The sequence below is a fragment of the Oncorhynchus gorbuscha genome, linkage group LG21 (genome assembly GCF_021184085.1).
Source record: "Oncorhynchus gorbuscha isolate QuinsamMale2020 ecotype Even-year linkage group LG21, OgorEven_v1.0, whole genome shotgun sequence".
NCBI lineage: Eukaryota > Metazoa > Chordata > Actinopteri > Salmoniformes > Salmonidae > Oncorhynchus > Oncorhynchus gorbuscha.
This window is the reverse complement of record NC_060193.1, coordinates 17,879,151-17,895,850: the sequence shown is the minus strand read 5'-3', so window position 1 is coordinate 17,895,850 and position 16,700 is coordinate 17,879,151. Positions and strand designations below refer to the sequence as shown.

General features: G+C 48.2%; 1 protein-coding gene across 2 annotated transcripts in view; it reads left to right on the top strand.

Moving 5' to 3' along the window:
* Positions 1-16,700, top strand: part of LOC124007728 (sushi, von Willebrand factor type A, EGF and pentraxin domain-containing protein 1-like) — a 214,113-nt gene that overhangs the window by 443 nt on the left and 196,970 nt on the right. For both annotated transcript variants that reach the window (XM_046318456.1, XM_046318455.1), the window contains exon 1: positions 1-206. This exon is cut by the window's left edge and continues 443 nt beyond it. In XM_046318456.1, the coding sequence (XP_046174412.1) occupies positions 1-206 (206 nt within the window). The remainder of the gene's footprint in view (positions 207-16,700) is intronic.

Here is a 16,700-nt window from a genome sequence, read left to right as displayed (position 1 = left end):
TACGGAAGCTCCTCTCGGACTTCCCCGTGGCCCCTGAGGACACGAGGGTCGCCCTGATTACGTTCTCGTCCAAGACCCACGTGGTGACCCGGATAGATCATGTCACAGCGCCCAAGTCGCATCAGCACAAGTGTTCTCTATTTAACCAGGAGATTCCGTATAGGGGAGGAGGGACCTATACTAAAGGAGCCTTCCAAAGGGCAGCGGTGAGTGATTTAGTGTGATGTGTGTGTGTGTGTGTGTGTGTGTGTGTGTGTGTGTGTGTGTGTGTGTGTGTGTGTGTGTGTGTGTGTGTGTGTGTGTGTGTGTGTGTGTGTGTGTGTGTGTGTGTGTGTGTGTGTGTGTGTGTGTGTCTATACCAGACTGTCTTTTTTTGCATGTACAGTACCTGTCAAAAGTTACCCATTCCAGGGTTTTTCTTTATTTTTACTATTTTCTACATTGTAGAATAATAGGGAAGACATCAAACTTTGAAATAACACATATGTAATCATGTAGTAACCGAAAAAGTTAAACAATCAAAATATCTTTTATATTTGAGATTCTTCAAAGTAGCCACCCTTTGCCTTGATGACAGCTTTGCAGCTTTTGCTCTCAACCAGCTTCATGAGGTAGTCACCTGGAATGCATTTCAATTAACAGGTGTGCCTTGTTAAAAGTTAATTTGTGGAATTTCTTTCTTAATGTGTTTGAGCCAATCAGTTGTGTTGTGACAAGGTAGGGGTGGTATACAGAAGAAAGCCCTATTTGGTAAAATACCAAGTCCAAGAACAGCTCAAAAAAGCAAAGAGAAATGACTGTCCATCATTACTTTAATTAAGACACAAAGGTCAGTCAATGTGGAACATTCCAAGAACTTTGTGCAGTCGCAAAAACCATCAAGTGCTATGATGTAACTGTCTCTCATGAGGACCACCACAGGAAAGACCCAGAGTTACCTCTGATGCAGAGGATAAGTTCATTATAGAGTTACCAGCCTCAGAAATTGAATCCAAAATAAATGCTTCACAGAGTTTAAGTAACAGACACATCTCAACAGGAGAATCAGGAGAACTGCGTGAATCAGTTCTTCATGGTTGAAATGCAACATAGACACCACTACTAAAGGACACTGATAAGAAGAAGAGACTTGCTTGAGCCAAGAAACACAAGCAATGGACATTAGACCGGTGGAAATCTGTCCTTTGGTCTGATGAGTCCAAATGGGAGATTTTTGGTTCCAACCGCCATGTCTTTGTGAGATGCAGAGTAGGTAAACGGATGTGCACGTGTGGTTCCCACCGTGAAGCATGGAGGAGGAGGTGTGAAGGTGTGGGGGTGCTTTGCTGGTGACACCGTCAGTCATTTATTTCGAATTCCAGGCACACTTAACCAGCATGGTTACCACAGCAGTCTGCAGCGATACGCCATCCCATCTGGTTTACGCTTAGTGGGTCTATCATTTGTTTTTCAACAGGACAATGACTTACACACCTCCAGGCTGTGTAAGGGCTATTTGACCAAGAAGCAAAGTGATGGAGTGCTGCATCAGATGACCTGGCCTCCACAATCACTCGACCTCAACTCAATTGAGAGGGTTTGGGATGAGTTGGACCGCAGAGGGAAGGAAAAGCAGCCAACAAGTGCTCAGCATATGTGGGAACGCCTTCAAGACGGTTGGAAAAGCATTCAAGGTGAAGCTGGTTGAGAGAAGGCCAAGAGTGTGGAGAGCTGTCATCAAGGCAAGGAATCTCAAATATAAAACACATTTTTATTTGTTTAATCTGTGTTTGGTTACTATATGATTCCATATTGTTATTTCATCGTTTTGATGTCTTCACTATTATTCTACAATATAGAAAATTGTACAACTAAAGAAAAGCCCTTGAATGAGTAGGTGTCCAAACTTTTGACTGGTACTGTATGTGGGTTGTGTATGTGTATACATCTCAGATTCTTTGTAAATGTATGGTTTATTGTGTATGAGGGGTGTGTGTGTGTATCCTAGAATATGTGTGTATGAGGGGTGTGTGTGTGATCTTTCTGAGGTTGGAGGTCATAAGGTCCTGTCTGGGAATCTGCTTACGACTCTGAATTACACTAGAGATATTCAGGGTGAGGTGTCTGGGGTAATTGTGTAATGACTGGTGATAAAAATACCACACACACACACAAACAAACATGCAAACGCAAACGCACACACACACACAACATACAACGCACAATCCACACACACATGCTCTAACATATGACGGAAACCATCAGTAACGGGAGACTCAGGGATTTGAGCTGAAGTATAAACACACTGATACTGTTATGATACTACACTGATTGACTCGTGGCTGTTTAAACACACTGATACTGTTATGATACTACACCGATTGACTCGTGGCTGTATGAACACACTGATACTGTTATGATACTACACCGATTGACTCGTGGCTGTATAAACACACTGATACTGTTATGATACTACACCGATTGACTCGTGGCTGTATAAACACACTGATACTGTTATGATACTACACCGATTGACTCGTGGCTGTATAAACACACTGATACTGTTATGATACTACACCGATTGACTCGTGGCTGTATAAACACACTGATACTGTTATGATACTACACCGATTGACTCGTGGCTGTATAAACACACTGATACTGTTATGATACTACACCGATTGACTCGTGGCTGTATAAACACACTGATACTGTTATGATACTACACCGATTGACTCGTGGCTGTATAAACACACTGATACTGTTATGATACTGATACTACACTGATTGACTCGTGGCTGTATAAACACACTGATACTGTTATGATACTACACTGATTGACTCGTGGCTGTATAAACACACTGATACTGTTATGATACTACAACTGATTGACTCGTGGCTGTATAAACACACTGATACTGTTATGATACTGATACTACACCGATTGACTCGTGGCTGTATAAACACACTGATACTGTTATGATACTACACTGATTGACTCGTGGCTGTATAAACACACTGATACTGTTATGATACTACAACTGATTGACTTGTGGCTGTATAAACACACTGATACTGTTATGATACTACACTGATTCTACAATGAGCAGATGGGATCAACTCTGCACTAGCAGACACTAGCTAAATTGAGTCAAAAGACCTTCCTCAAGACTAGCTTTAGCGCTAACATGTCTACCCTGTGGTCTCTCTGAGGTTGGAGGTCATAAGGTCCTGTGTGGGATCCTGCTTACTGCTCTGAATTACACACTAGAGATATTCAGGGTGAGGTGTCTGGGGTAATTGTGTAATGACTGGTGATAAAAATACCAGAGTTGTACCCGCTGCTCCCCCAATGGACGTTTCCCACTCCCCCCCGTCAACATACATTTACTGCCCCCACCCCAATGGACATTTCCCACTCCCCCGTCAACAGACATTTACTGCCCCCACCCCAATGGACACCCCCCGTCAACAGACATTTACTGCCCCCACCCCAATGGACATTTCCCACCCCCCGTCAACATACATTTACTGCCCCCACCCCAATGGTCATCCCCCTCCCGGCAACATACATTTATTGCCCCCACCCCAATGGACCCCCCCCCCGTCAACAGACATTTACTGCCCTCACCCCAATGGACATTTCCCACCCCCCGTCAACAGACATTTACTGCCCTCACCCCAATGGACATTTCCCACCCCCCGTCAACAGACATTTACTGCCCTCACCCCAATGGACATTTCCCACCCCCTGTCAACAGACATTTACTGCCCCCACCCCAATGGACATCCCCCCCGTCAACAGACATTTACTGCCCTCACCCCAATGGACATTTCCCACCCCCCGTCAACAGACATTTACTGCCCTCACCCCAATGGACATTTCCCACCCCCCCGTCAACAGACATTTACTGCCCCCACCCCAATGGACATTTCCCACCCCCCGTCAACATACATTTACTGCCCCCACCCCAATGGTCATCCCACCCCTGTCAACAGACATTTACTGCCCCCACCCCAATGGTCATCCCACTCCCCGTCAACAGACATTTACTGCCCCCACCCCAATGGACATTTCCCACCCCCCCGTCAACATACATTTACTGCCCTCACCCCAATGGACATTTCCCACCCCCGTCAACAGACATTTACTGCCCCCACCCCAATGGACATCCCCCCCTCCCCGTCAACAGACATTTACTGCCCTCACCCCAATGGACATTTCCCACCCCCGTCAACAGACATTTACTGCCCTCACCCCAATGGACATTTCCCACCCATCCCCCTCCGTCAACAGACATTTACTGCCCCCACCCCAATGGACATTTCCCCCCGTCAACAGACATTTACTGCCCCCACCCCAATGGACATCCCCCTCCTCCGTCAACAGACATTTACTGCCCTCACCCCAATGGACATTTCCCACCCCCGTCAACAGACATTTACTGCCCTCACCCCAATGGACATTTCCCACCCACCCCCCGTCAACAGACATTTACTGCACTCACCCCAATGGACATCCCCCCCCCGTCAACAGACATTTACTGCCCTCACCCCAATGGACATTTCCCCCACCCCCCGTCAACAGATATTTACTGCCCTCACCCCAATGGACATTCCCCCCGTCAACAGACAGTTACTGCCCTCACCCCAATGGACATTTCCCCCCCCGTCAACAGACATTTACTGCCCTCACCCCAATGGACATTTCCCCCCCCCGTCAACAGACATTTACTGCCCTCACCCCAATGGACATTTCCCACCTCCCCGTCAACGGACATTTACTGCCCTCACCCCAATGGACATTTCCCACCCCGTCAACGGACATTTACTGCCCTTACCCCAATGGACATTTCCCACCCCCGTCAACAGACATTTAATGCCCTCACCTCAATGGACATTTCCTACCCCCCGTCAACAGACATTTACTGCCCTCACCCCAATGGACATTTCCCACCCCCCCGTCAACAGACATTTACTGCACTCACCCCAATGGACATTTCCCACCCCCCGTCAACATACATTTACTGCCCCCACCCCAATGGTCATCCCCCTCCCGGCAACATACATTTACTGCCCCCACCCCAATGGACATTCCCCCCCCCCGTCAACAGACATTTACTGCCCTCACCCCAATGGACATCCCCCCCCGTCAACAGACATTTACTGCCCTCACCCCAATGGACATTTCCCACCCCCGTCAACAGACATTTACTGCCCCCACCCCAATGGACATCCCCCCCCCCCGTCAACAGACATTTACTGCCCTCACCCCAATGGACATTTCCCACCCCCCGTCAACAGACATTTAATGCCCCCACCCCAATGGACATTTCCCCCCGTCAACAGACATTCACTGCCCTCACCCCAATGGACACCCCCCCCCCGTCAACAGACATTTACTGCCCCCACCCCAATGGACATCCCCCCTCCTCCGTCAACGGACATTTACTGCCCTTACCCCAATGGACATTTCCCACCCCCCGTCAACAGACATTTAATGCCCTCACCTCAATGGACATTTCCTACCCCCCGTCAACAGACATTTACTGCCCTCACCCCAATGGACATTTCCCACCCCCCCGTCAACAGACATTTACTGCACTCACCCCAATGGACATTTCCCACCCCCCGTCAACATACATTTACTGCCCCCACCCCAATGGTCATCCCCCCCCTCCCGGCAACATACATTTACTGCCCCCACCCCAATGGACATTCCTCCCCCCCGTCAACAGACATTTACTGCCCTCACCCCAATGGACATTCCCCCCCCGTCAACAGACATTTACTGCCCTCACCCCAATGGACATTTCCCACCCCCGTCAACAGACATTTACTGCCCCCACCCCAATGGACATCCCCCCTCCCCCGTCAACAGACATTTACTGCCCTCACCCCAATGGACATTTCCCACCCCCGTCAACAGACATTTAATGCCCCCACCCCAATGGACATTCCCCCCCGTCAACAGACATTCACTGCCCTCACCCCAATGGACCCCCCCCCCCCCCCCCCCCCCCCCGTCAACAGACATTTACTGCCCTCACCCCAATGGACATTTCCCACCCCCCGTCAACAGACATTTACTGCACTCACCCCAATGGACATTTCCCACCCCCGTCAACAGACATTTACTGCCCCCACCCCAATGGACACCCCCCCTCATAATTGTTTTATTGTTTTATTTCACTTCGTATTGTTGGGGCTCGGAGATCAACAATTAAACTGTACCCTGTAATTACAACTGCAACCCTGTACATGTGACCATTAAACTATCTCATCTAATCTCTGCCCCATAGCTAGGCTCAGCAGACTTGCCTCAAACCTAGCTTTAGCGTTCTGCTAACAGATCTAGCTCTGTAGTCTGGCTCAGCGCTAAAAGCTTTGCCATGTAGCTTGGCTTAGTAGCGCTAGGCTAGCTGTTTTGGCTCTGTGTGATCAAAAATGAACAGTTAGACTCCTATTAGGAAAAGTGGCTTTGTGAGTAAAATTCCATACTTTACCATTACTTGGATTGTTTAGGTAAATTCATCATGTGTAGTTGATTGTCAAGTCCTCTCTATTTTTGTAATTTGTCTTGTTCAAAATTTGCCTCTAGGTTTTTTGTGGAACTGGGAGACAGTGTCTCGGAAGTGGGTATTGTTATAGTTAATTATAAATCTGCAAATGAGTGATGAAACACATTACAGTGTGAGTGCCTGCGCGTCTGTCTATGAGGACCAGTGTAAATCTAAGTACCTTTTCCATACTGAAGCCGGAGTCATGGGCCAGTCTGATCACTAGAAATACACTTCAATTTCGGAAATTTGAAAAGCTCCTGAGAACGTGGAGGTATACCTTCCTCGGTGCTCACACATCATTTTTTATTTTATTTGAAAAGTTGCCCAGCACTGGGAGGGGATGAGTGATGCTCGGAGCCGAGGCGCGATGCTCAGTCCTCTGAGCTATGGCACAGGGACGGTTCTCATGGCTGAGTTCTAAGCTATGTGGCTGAGTGATGGTTGCGGATGTGCATGTGAGGTCGAGAGGAAAAGATGGGGCAAGTATTCAGCAGATGTGCAGTTGTTTCTCCCCCATCGGCGGAATACAGGCCATAGATATTGACCTATCTGTGAGTCATGGTTGTAATGGGACGTGTAAAGGTGAGACAGACAGAGATCTGAGCCGATGGTCTACAGGACCAGATAGCACCTGGCTAATTCACATTGACGTTCACAGACTCTCTGTCTGAGTATGACTAACTGTTGTCTGAGAGGAGGTCTGTGTTATTTTAGAATAAAGGGGTTCAAAAAGGGTTCTCCGGCTATTCCCGTAGGAGAACCTTTTTGGTTCCAGAGAGAACCCCCTTTGGGTTCCATGTCGAGCCCTCTGTGGAAAGGGTCCTACATGGAACCCAAAAGGGTTCTACCTAGATCCCAAAAGGGTTCCTCAAAGGGTTCTCCTATGGGGACTGCCCCAAAAAACGTTTAGGTTGTAGATAACACTTTTTTTTAAAGAGTGTATAGAAAATAGAGAGGCATTTTGGACACACCCGAGATGTTGGAAATCAGACCTTCTATGATTTATCACTGACATCTCTGCTGCTCTCTTATACTGCTGCATCAGCAACTTCTACAGTCGTCAAGACAGCCCAAACAGATCTAGGACCAGGCAAAGCTTAGCGAGTCCCTCTTGTTGGAACAAGTACAGTTTAATATATTTTTTTCCATTATTAACACCATATAGCACAGTTAAATATGGCCTCACTAATGATAATCTGCAAGGGCATCCGGCTGTCACGCTCTACTGTTAACCTAACACAGCAGGCCAGCGTCTGGTATGGTGTGTGTGTGTGTGTGTGTGTAATTGATATTAGAGGTAATCATTTTGCAATATTTCATTCCTTTGGCCGGTGTGGCTGTTTCTAAGTACTGCAGAAAGCTGGGATCCATTACTGAGAATTTTTTTTTTTCCAAGTCCAGTGTGGAGGCAGACTAGGGCTCTCCTCCAGGCTACTTCTCTCCCTTTTAAGATGACTAAATCAAAGGGCTCAGAGAGACGGATGAGAGAGAGGGATGAGAAAAATGTAAGAGAGGGATGAAAGAGAGAAAAGAGAGAGAGAGAAGAGGGATGGATGAGAGAAAGGGAAGAGAGAAAAGAGAGAGTGAAAAGAGAGAGAGAAGAGAGAGAGGGAAGAGAGAGAGGAAAGTGAGAGAGAGAGAAGAGAGAGAGGGAAGGTAGAGGGATGAGAGAGGGAAGAGAGAGGGATGAGAGAGAAGGATGAGAGAAAGAGAAGAGAGGGAAGAGAGAGATAAGAGGGAGGGAGGGATGAGAGAGAGATGAGAGAGAGGGGCTCAGAGAGAGGGATGAGAGAGAAGGATGAGAGAAAGAGAAGAGAGAGGGATGATAAACAGCCCTGATTGAGAGGGCTGAGAGGGTTTTTCCCTGGTCGAGACAGACCTCCAAGCTCTGTCAACTTTCCAGTGGGCTGAGAGAGAAGGATGAGAGAGGGGGGATGAGAGGGGGGGTAAAGGGGGATGAGAGAGGGGGATGAGAGCGGTGGGGGAGAGGGGATGAGAGAGAGGGGGAAGAGAGAGGGGGATGGAGATAAGGGGAGTGTGTGGTGGGTAAAGACATGCATGATTATTGTACACTGGCAGAGGATAGAAGGCTATTGGGGTCTGTTAAAGACATAACCTCATCTCCAGTATGGTGGTTGAAGATTAGGATCTTTTCAAATTAGTTTAGTTTATAATAGGCTTGGCTGTTTTCCACTCCACCAATAGGAATTATTTATAATTTTCATAACACACAGAGAGCAGACAGCATCCTCAAAAGCAGCTTCAGTAACAGTAGCCTCTGGCTCTAAAACAGCCAGGCTTTCCTCTCCTCTCCTCTGTTTCTTTGTCTTTCACTTCATCATCCAGGGGATTTACCTCAGGGTTGCCATGTGTTGGCACCTGGGTTGCCACGTTGGCAGATATCCCCACTCACTCCTCCCTTCTGCCTCTGCTCTGTCAGAGCCAAAAACAATGCGCCAAACAGACAGGGGCTGGCAATCCACCGTTAGTCTGTTCTAATGGTTGCATAATAAGGAGTAGAAGAGAAAAAGATTACCATGAGCTTTCTTTCTTGCTCACCTTCCACCATTCTTTTTCTCTCATCATATTTCTTTCTTTGTCAACCGCCTGTTTTTCTCCTCCGTTATCTCCCCCCCCCTCTCTCTCTCTCTCTCTCTCTCTCTCTCTCTCTCTCTCTCTCTCTCTCTCTCTCTCTCTCTCTCTCTCTCTCTCATAGATGTGGCTATGATTTAACCTTTAACCCCACTAGATACAGGCACATTCAAAGCCCACCTCATGCAGACAGTACTCTCTATTCCATTCATCCCTAATGAAGCTCAGAAAGTGGTCACACTTCACAGCCTGCCGAGTTCTCTCCATTCATTGCCCATGTTGCATTTCACTGCCTTTTCCGTTCACACTTTCACTCCTTGGCCATTCAGCGCCCACATTTCCCTCCCCCCAAAATGTGTGTGAACGTGTCAGTGTGTGCACATGTGAACGTACGTGTGTGTCTTCCGAAAGTCTCGCTCTCTCTGTTATGTGCAAAGAGAAAAGCAGAACCCATCATTCAGCAGATGTTTCTAAAAAGAACATCACATATGTTGAGTGTAATGCGTCATGGAATAATGACAGTTCCCCCCTCCTGTAGTGTGGTTCATAAAACCCTGCTGGAGGGGTCAGTGGCACGAGGAAGTCAACTCTCTGGAATGTCAACCTGGGGGGGGGGCGGAAGGAGGATGGGGGAGGAATGATGAGGTTGACCCATTGGGAGCATGAAGTGAGAGTCATAGACAGAAAGAGGTCACTGTTATGACCTAAACCCCTACTTACCCCACGCTACCCATGTAAACACACACATTAAAAAAGGCTAACGACCTCATAGCTGGTGTGTGTCTGCTCTGATCATTAATTCAATGACAGGACAGCTGCTCATCTGTCATGTATCAGTGAGTCTGGAAGCAAAGTAGACGTGAGGGATATGGACATGTGAACGAAGAGTTTTGAAACATGCCAGGATGAGAAGAATATGATACACCTGCCAAACGTAGAACGTCCCATGGGAGTTGAGTTGAACCTTTTTTGCCGTTGTCATTTGCTCACAATTGAAGATTCATCAAAAACAAGTTCTCGGTTCCAGTTCAGTCCTGTCTAATCTTTGTTTGACTGGCTACCACAGTAGCCTATCCTGAGTCAGTTTAACCACCTCCATTTCTCTATTTTCCGTCCAGCGGTCTTCCCATTCCTTGCATGATATATGCAGTAGCAACCCTCCAATTCCTATTGGCTCAGATGGTTTCTGATCCCTCTGGAGACCAGATGATTCACTGTAGCCCTTAAAGGACCGGATCATCTGAAATAGCTGCCTGGTTTCCACACATTGACACGGCGTCACTGGTAACTTTTCTGGGCGTCGATACTGTGATTGACAGGATAGGCTCAGGAGTGTGTGTGTGTGTGTGTGTGTGTGTGTGTGTGTGTGTGTGTGTGTGTGTGTGTGTGTGTGTGTGTGTGTGTGTGTGTGTGTGTGTGTGTGTGTGTGTGTGTGTGTGTGTGTGTGTGTGTGTGTGTGTGTGTGTGTGTGTAGTCAGAAGATCAGAGAGTGGGTCCATTAATCTCTGGTTTGACTTTCACTTTGGTAAATCCCTGATGGTATGAGTAGGATGTGGATTTTGTCCTGAGCACGTACCCTGAGTGACCACGGAAAACTCCTGGCCCTATAGGTTCGAGGCATCTCCAGTGCAACCTCTGCACGCTCTCTCCTCATTCCTGACCCCGTTTTGAAATTGACACCACACATTCTCCAGAAATGTGGGTTTGTTCCCCCCCCTCCTGCTCCCAGCCAGTGCCTACTGGTCGCTCCTCCTCCTCTTCCTCCTCGTTCTCCTCTCCTCCTCCTCCTCTTCCTCCACCACCCCTTCCTTCTCCAGTATCCCACACACTAAACACCAGAGGTGCTCTCTGACCTCCAGTGATGTACGAGTGGCAGACAGACAGCGAGAGAGGGGGATTATAGAGAGACAGACATACAGACAGAGAGAGATAGAGAAATGGAGAGAGAGAGGGAAGACAGACAGACGGACAGACAGACAGACAGAGATAGAGAGAGAGATGGAGAGAGAGGGGGAAGACAGACAGACAGACAGACAGACAGACAGACGGCTTTAGGGGACATTTAGGGGGCTGTCATCACTGATGCTGATGAGACAGCAGAGACCAGGGCCTCAGGTCTTTGAGGTTACGTGGCTGCAGGGAACTGCTGAAATATGTGTCAGATATGTCTGAGATATGGCTGACACACACACACGCACCCTCTGCAGGGTCAGCTGAGTTCAATGGACGTTGGTCCACATGGCAGCTGGTGCTATGGGTCCCCACGGTGCAGGACCCACGGGAGTTCTAAAGCTCTCCAAGAATGTAATATGTTGTTTATCTTTCAAAGGGCTCCCCATTCTCTGTGTGTGTCTGTGTCTGTGTCTGTGTATGTGTGTGTGTGTGTGTGTGTGTGTGTGTGTGTGTGTGTGTGTGTGTGTGTGTGTGTGTGTGTGTGTGTGTGTGTGTGTGTGTGTGTGTGTGTGTGTGTGTGTGTGTGTGTGTGTGTGTGTGTGTGTGTGTGTGTATGCATGTGTGCACGTGAGGGTGTGCAAACACAATCAACCTGTTGTGAAAATGCACAAAGATCACTCATGATCTTAGGCCTAGTGGTATTGTTATGCAGGTGAATGAGGACCCAAAAGCGACTTGGCGAAAACAGAGTCTTTAATCCAGTAAAGTAAAATACAATCAAAAAACACAACTTCCACTCGTAATGACGAGAACCGACTGGAGACTCGATCTTGAACAGCAGGTTGCCTCGGGAAGGCACTTGAACCTAGCAGACTCAGACACCTGCTCACCACGCAGCATCTGAGGGAAACACGACACGACAGGGCGATACACAAACACAGCACGGTGAACAATAGATGAGGATCCGACAGGGCAGGTACGGAAAACAAGGAGAGAAATAGGGACTCTAATCAGGGAAAAGGATCGGGAACAGGTGTGGGAAGACTAAATGATTGATTAGGGGAATAGGAACAGCTGGGAGCAGGAACGGAACGATAGAGAGAAGAGAGAGCGGGAGAGTGAGAGAGGGAGGGGGAGAGAGAGGGATAGAAAGAGGGAAAGAACCTAATAAGACCAGCAGAGGGAAACGAACAGAAGGGAAAGCATAATGACAAGACAATATATGACAAAACATGACAGTACCCCCCCACTCACCGAGCGCCTCCTGGCGCTCTCGAGGAGGAACACTGGCGGCAACGGAGGAAATCATAGATCAAACGGTCCAGCACGTCCCGAGAAAGAACCCAACTCCTCTCCTCAGGACCGTAACGGAAAAACGAAAAAAAAAAAAAAAAAGGAAACTAGGGTACTACTCTAAAAAAAAATGAGACACGGGTAGAGAACTGTAAGAGTTTGAGCTATCAGGACCAAACAGGCCAGGAGAGTGACGACTTGGGACAGACTGAGACACCGCAAGGCTAAGACCAGGACCAGGAGAGAGGCGGTGGCGGAGGACAGACTGTGACACAGCAAGGCCAGGAGTAGGGGCAGGAGAGAGGCGGTGGCTGGGGACAGACTGTGACACAGCAAGGCCAGGAGTAGGGGCAGGAGAGAGGCGCTGGCTGAGGACAGACTGAGACACAGCAAGGCCAGGAGTAGGGGCAGGAGAGATGCGGTGGCTGGGGACAGACTGTGACACAGCAAGGCCAGGAGTAGGGGCAGGAGAGAGGCGCTGGCTGGGGACAGACTGTGACACAGCAAGGCCAGGAGTAGAGGCAGAAAAATACGCACAAGGGTGGACCCCATCGTCAGTATCGGAGCGCTGGGACAGAATGGCTCCCACGCCCACCCCCGACGCGTCAACCTCAACAATAAACTGTTTAGTGACGTCAGGTGCAACAAGGATAGGAGCGGATGCAAAACGCTTCTTAAAGAGATCAGAACAACAATCATACGACCGGTGAGGAGGAAGGGAGTTGGTTCTGGACCGACTGAAGACCGTGCGCAGACCATGATATTCCTCCGGCACTCCTGTCAAATCACCAGGTTCCTCCTGAGAAGAGGGGACAGAACAAACAGGAGAAATAGCAGACATTAAACACTTCACATGACAAGAAACGCTCCAGGAAAGGACAGAACCACTAGACCAATCAAAAGAAGGATTATGACACACTAGCCAGGGATGACCCAAAACAACAGGTGTAAAAGGTGAACAAAAAATCAAAAAAGAAATGGTCTCACTATGGTTACCAGATACAGTGAGGGTTAAAGGTAGTGTTTCACATAATATACTGGGGAGAGGACTACCATCCAAGGCAAACATGACCGTGGGCTCCCTAACTGTCTGAGAGGAATGTCATGTTCCCGCGCCCAGGCTTCGTCCATAAAACAGCCCTCTGCCCCAGAGTCTATTAATGCACTGCAGGAAGCTGCCGATCCGGTCCAGCGTAGATGGACCGGTAAGGTAGTACATGTACTTGACGGAGAGGACCGTCTAGTAGCGCTTATCAGTCGCCCTCCGCTTACTGATGAGCTCTGGCCTTTAACTGGACATGACATGACAAAATGACCAGCGGAACCGCAATAGAGACAGAGGCGGTTGGTGATTCTCCGTTCCCTCTCCTTAGTCGAGATGCGAATACCCCCCAGCTGCATGGGCTCAACACCTGAGTCAGTGGGGAAAGACGGTAGTGTCGGAGAGAGGGGAGACACAGTTAACGCGAGCTCTCTTCTATGAGCTCGGTGACGAAGATCTACCCGTCGTTCAATGCGAATAGCGAGTTCAATCAAAGAATCCACGCTGGATGGAACCTCCCGAGAGAGAATCTCATCCTTAACCTTAGCGTGGAGTCCCTCCAGAAAACGAGCGAGCAACGCCTGCTCGTTCCAGTTACTGGAGGCAGCAAGAGTGCGAAACTCTATTGAGTAATCCGTTATGGATCGATTACCTTGACATAGGGAAGACAGGGACCAGGAAGCTTCTTTCCCAAAAACTGAGCGATCAAAAACCCTTATCATCTCCTCTTTAAAGTTCAGATAATTGTTAGTACACTCAGCGCTTGCCTCCCAGATAGCTGTGCCCCACTGCCGAGCCCGACCAGTAAGGAGTGATATGACGTAGGCAATCCGAGCTCTCTCTCTTGAGTATGTGTTGGGTTGGAGAGAGAACACGATATCACACTGGGTGAGAAAGGAGCGGCACTCAGTGGGCTGCCCAGAATAACAAGGTGGGTTATTAACCCTAGGTTCCGGAGGCTCGGAAGAACCGGAAGTAGCTGGTGACACGAGACGAAGACTCTGATACTGTCTTGAGAGGTCGGAGACCTGAGCGGCCAGGGTCTCAACGGCATGCCGAGCAGCAGACAATTCCTGCTCGTGTCTGCCGAGCATCGCTCCCTGGAACTCGAGAGTAGAGTAGAGAGAATCCATAGTCGCTGGGTCCATTCTTGGTCGGATCCTTCTGTTATGCAGGTGAATGAGGACCCAAAAGCGACTTGGCGAAAACAGAGTCTTTAATCCAGTAAAGTAAAATACAATCAAAAAACACAACTTCCACTCGTAATGACGAGAACCGACTGGAGACTCGATCTTGAACAGCAGGTTGCCTCGGGAAGGCACTTGAACCTAGCAGACTCAGACACCTGCTCACCACGCAGCATCTGAGGGAAACACGACACGACAGGGCGATACACAAACACAGCACGGTGAACAATAGATGAGGATCCGACAGGGCAGGTACGGAAAACAAGGAGAGAAATAGGGACTCTAATCAGGGAAAAGGATCGGGAACAGGTGTGGGAAGACTAAATGATTGATTAGGGGAATAGGAACAGCTGGGAGCAGGAACGGAACGATAGAGAGAAGAGAGAGCGGGAGAGTGAGAGAGGGAGGGGGAGAGAGAGGGATAGAAAGAGGGAAAGAACCTAATAAGACCAGCAGAGGGAAACGAACAGAAGGGAAAGCATAATGACAAGACAATATATGACAAAACATGACAGGTATAGGGAAATAACATCTTCCTGTCTCTTCCCTGCACTCCTCTTCACCAGGGCATGTATTCAGAAAGCTTCTCAGAGTAGGAGTGCTGATCTAGGATCAGGTCGCCCTCTGTACATGTAATCTTATTCATTATGATCTAAAAGGCTAAACTGATTCTAGATCAGCACTCCCACACTGAGATGCTTAATGAATATGTTACCTGAATCCAGGCTCCAAGCAGGCACTCAGCCTGCATCTCAAAACCTCCTTTAGGTCGTGTATCAAAACCTCCTTTATGTCGTGTCTCAAAACCTCCTTTAGGTGTGTCTCAAAACCTCCTCGTGTCTCAAAACCTCCTTTAGGTCGTGTCTCAAAACCTCCTTTAGGTCGTGTCTCAAAACCTCCTTTAGGTCGTGTCTCAAAACCTCCTTTAGGTCGTGTCTCAAAACCTCCTTTAGGTCGTGTCTCAAAACCTCCTTTAGGTCGTGTCTCAAAACTTCCTTTAGGTCGTGTCTCAAAACCTCCTTTAGGGTGTGTCTCAAAACCTCCTTTAGGTCATGTCTCAAAATCTCCTTTAGGTCGTGTCTCAAAACCTCCTTTAGGTCGTGTCTCAAAACCTCCTTTAGGTCGTGTCTCAAAACCTCCTTTAGGTCGTGTCTCAAAACCTCCTCGTGTCTCAAAACCTCCTTTAGGTCGTGTCTCAAAACCTCCTTTAGGTCGTGTCTCAAAACCTCCTTTAGGTCGTGTCTCAAAACCTCCTTTAGGTCGTGTCTCAAAACCTCCTTTAGGTCGTATCTCAAAACCTCCGGGTGTCTCAAAACCTCCTTTAGGTCGTGTCTCAAAACCTCCTTTAGGTCATGTCTCAAAACCTTCTTTAGGTCGTGTCTCAAACCTCCTTTAGGTCGTGTCTCAAAACCTCCTTATGTCTCAAAACCATCTTTAGGTCGTGTCTCAAAACCTCCTCGTGTCTCAAAACCACCTTTAGGTTGTGTCTCAAAACCTCCTTTAGGTCGTGTCTCAAAACCTCCTTTAGGTCGTGTCTCAAAACCTCCTTTAGATCGTGTCTCAAAACCTCCTTTAGGTTGTGTCTCAAAACCTCCTTTAGGTCGTGTCTCAAAACCTCCTTTAGGTTGTGTCTCAAAACCTCCTTTAGGTCATGTCTCAAAACCTCCTTTGGGTCGTGTCTCAAAACCTCCTTTAGGTCGTGTCTCAAAACCTCCTTTAGGTCGTGTCTCAAATCTCCTTTAGGTCGTGTCTCAAAATCTCCTTTAGGTCGTGTCTCAAAACCTCCTCGTGTCTCAAAACCTCCTTTAGGTCGTGTCTCAAAACCTTCTTTAGGTCGTGTCTCAAAACCTCCTCGTGTCTCAAAACCATCTTTAGGTCGTGTCTCAAAACCTCCTCGTGTCTCAAAACCTCCTTTAGGTCCTGTCTCAAAATAGCCTCGTGTCTCAAAACCTCCTTTAGGTCGTGTCTCAAAACCTCCTCATGTCTCAAAACCTCCTCGTGTCTCAAAACCTCCTTTAGGTCGTGTCTCAAAACCTCCTTTAGGTCGTGTCTCAAAACCTCCTCGTGTCTCAAAACCTCCTTTAGGTTGTGTCTCAAAACCTCCTCGTGTCTCAAAACCTCCTTTAGGTCGTGTCTCAAAACCTCCTTTAG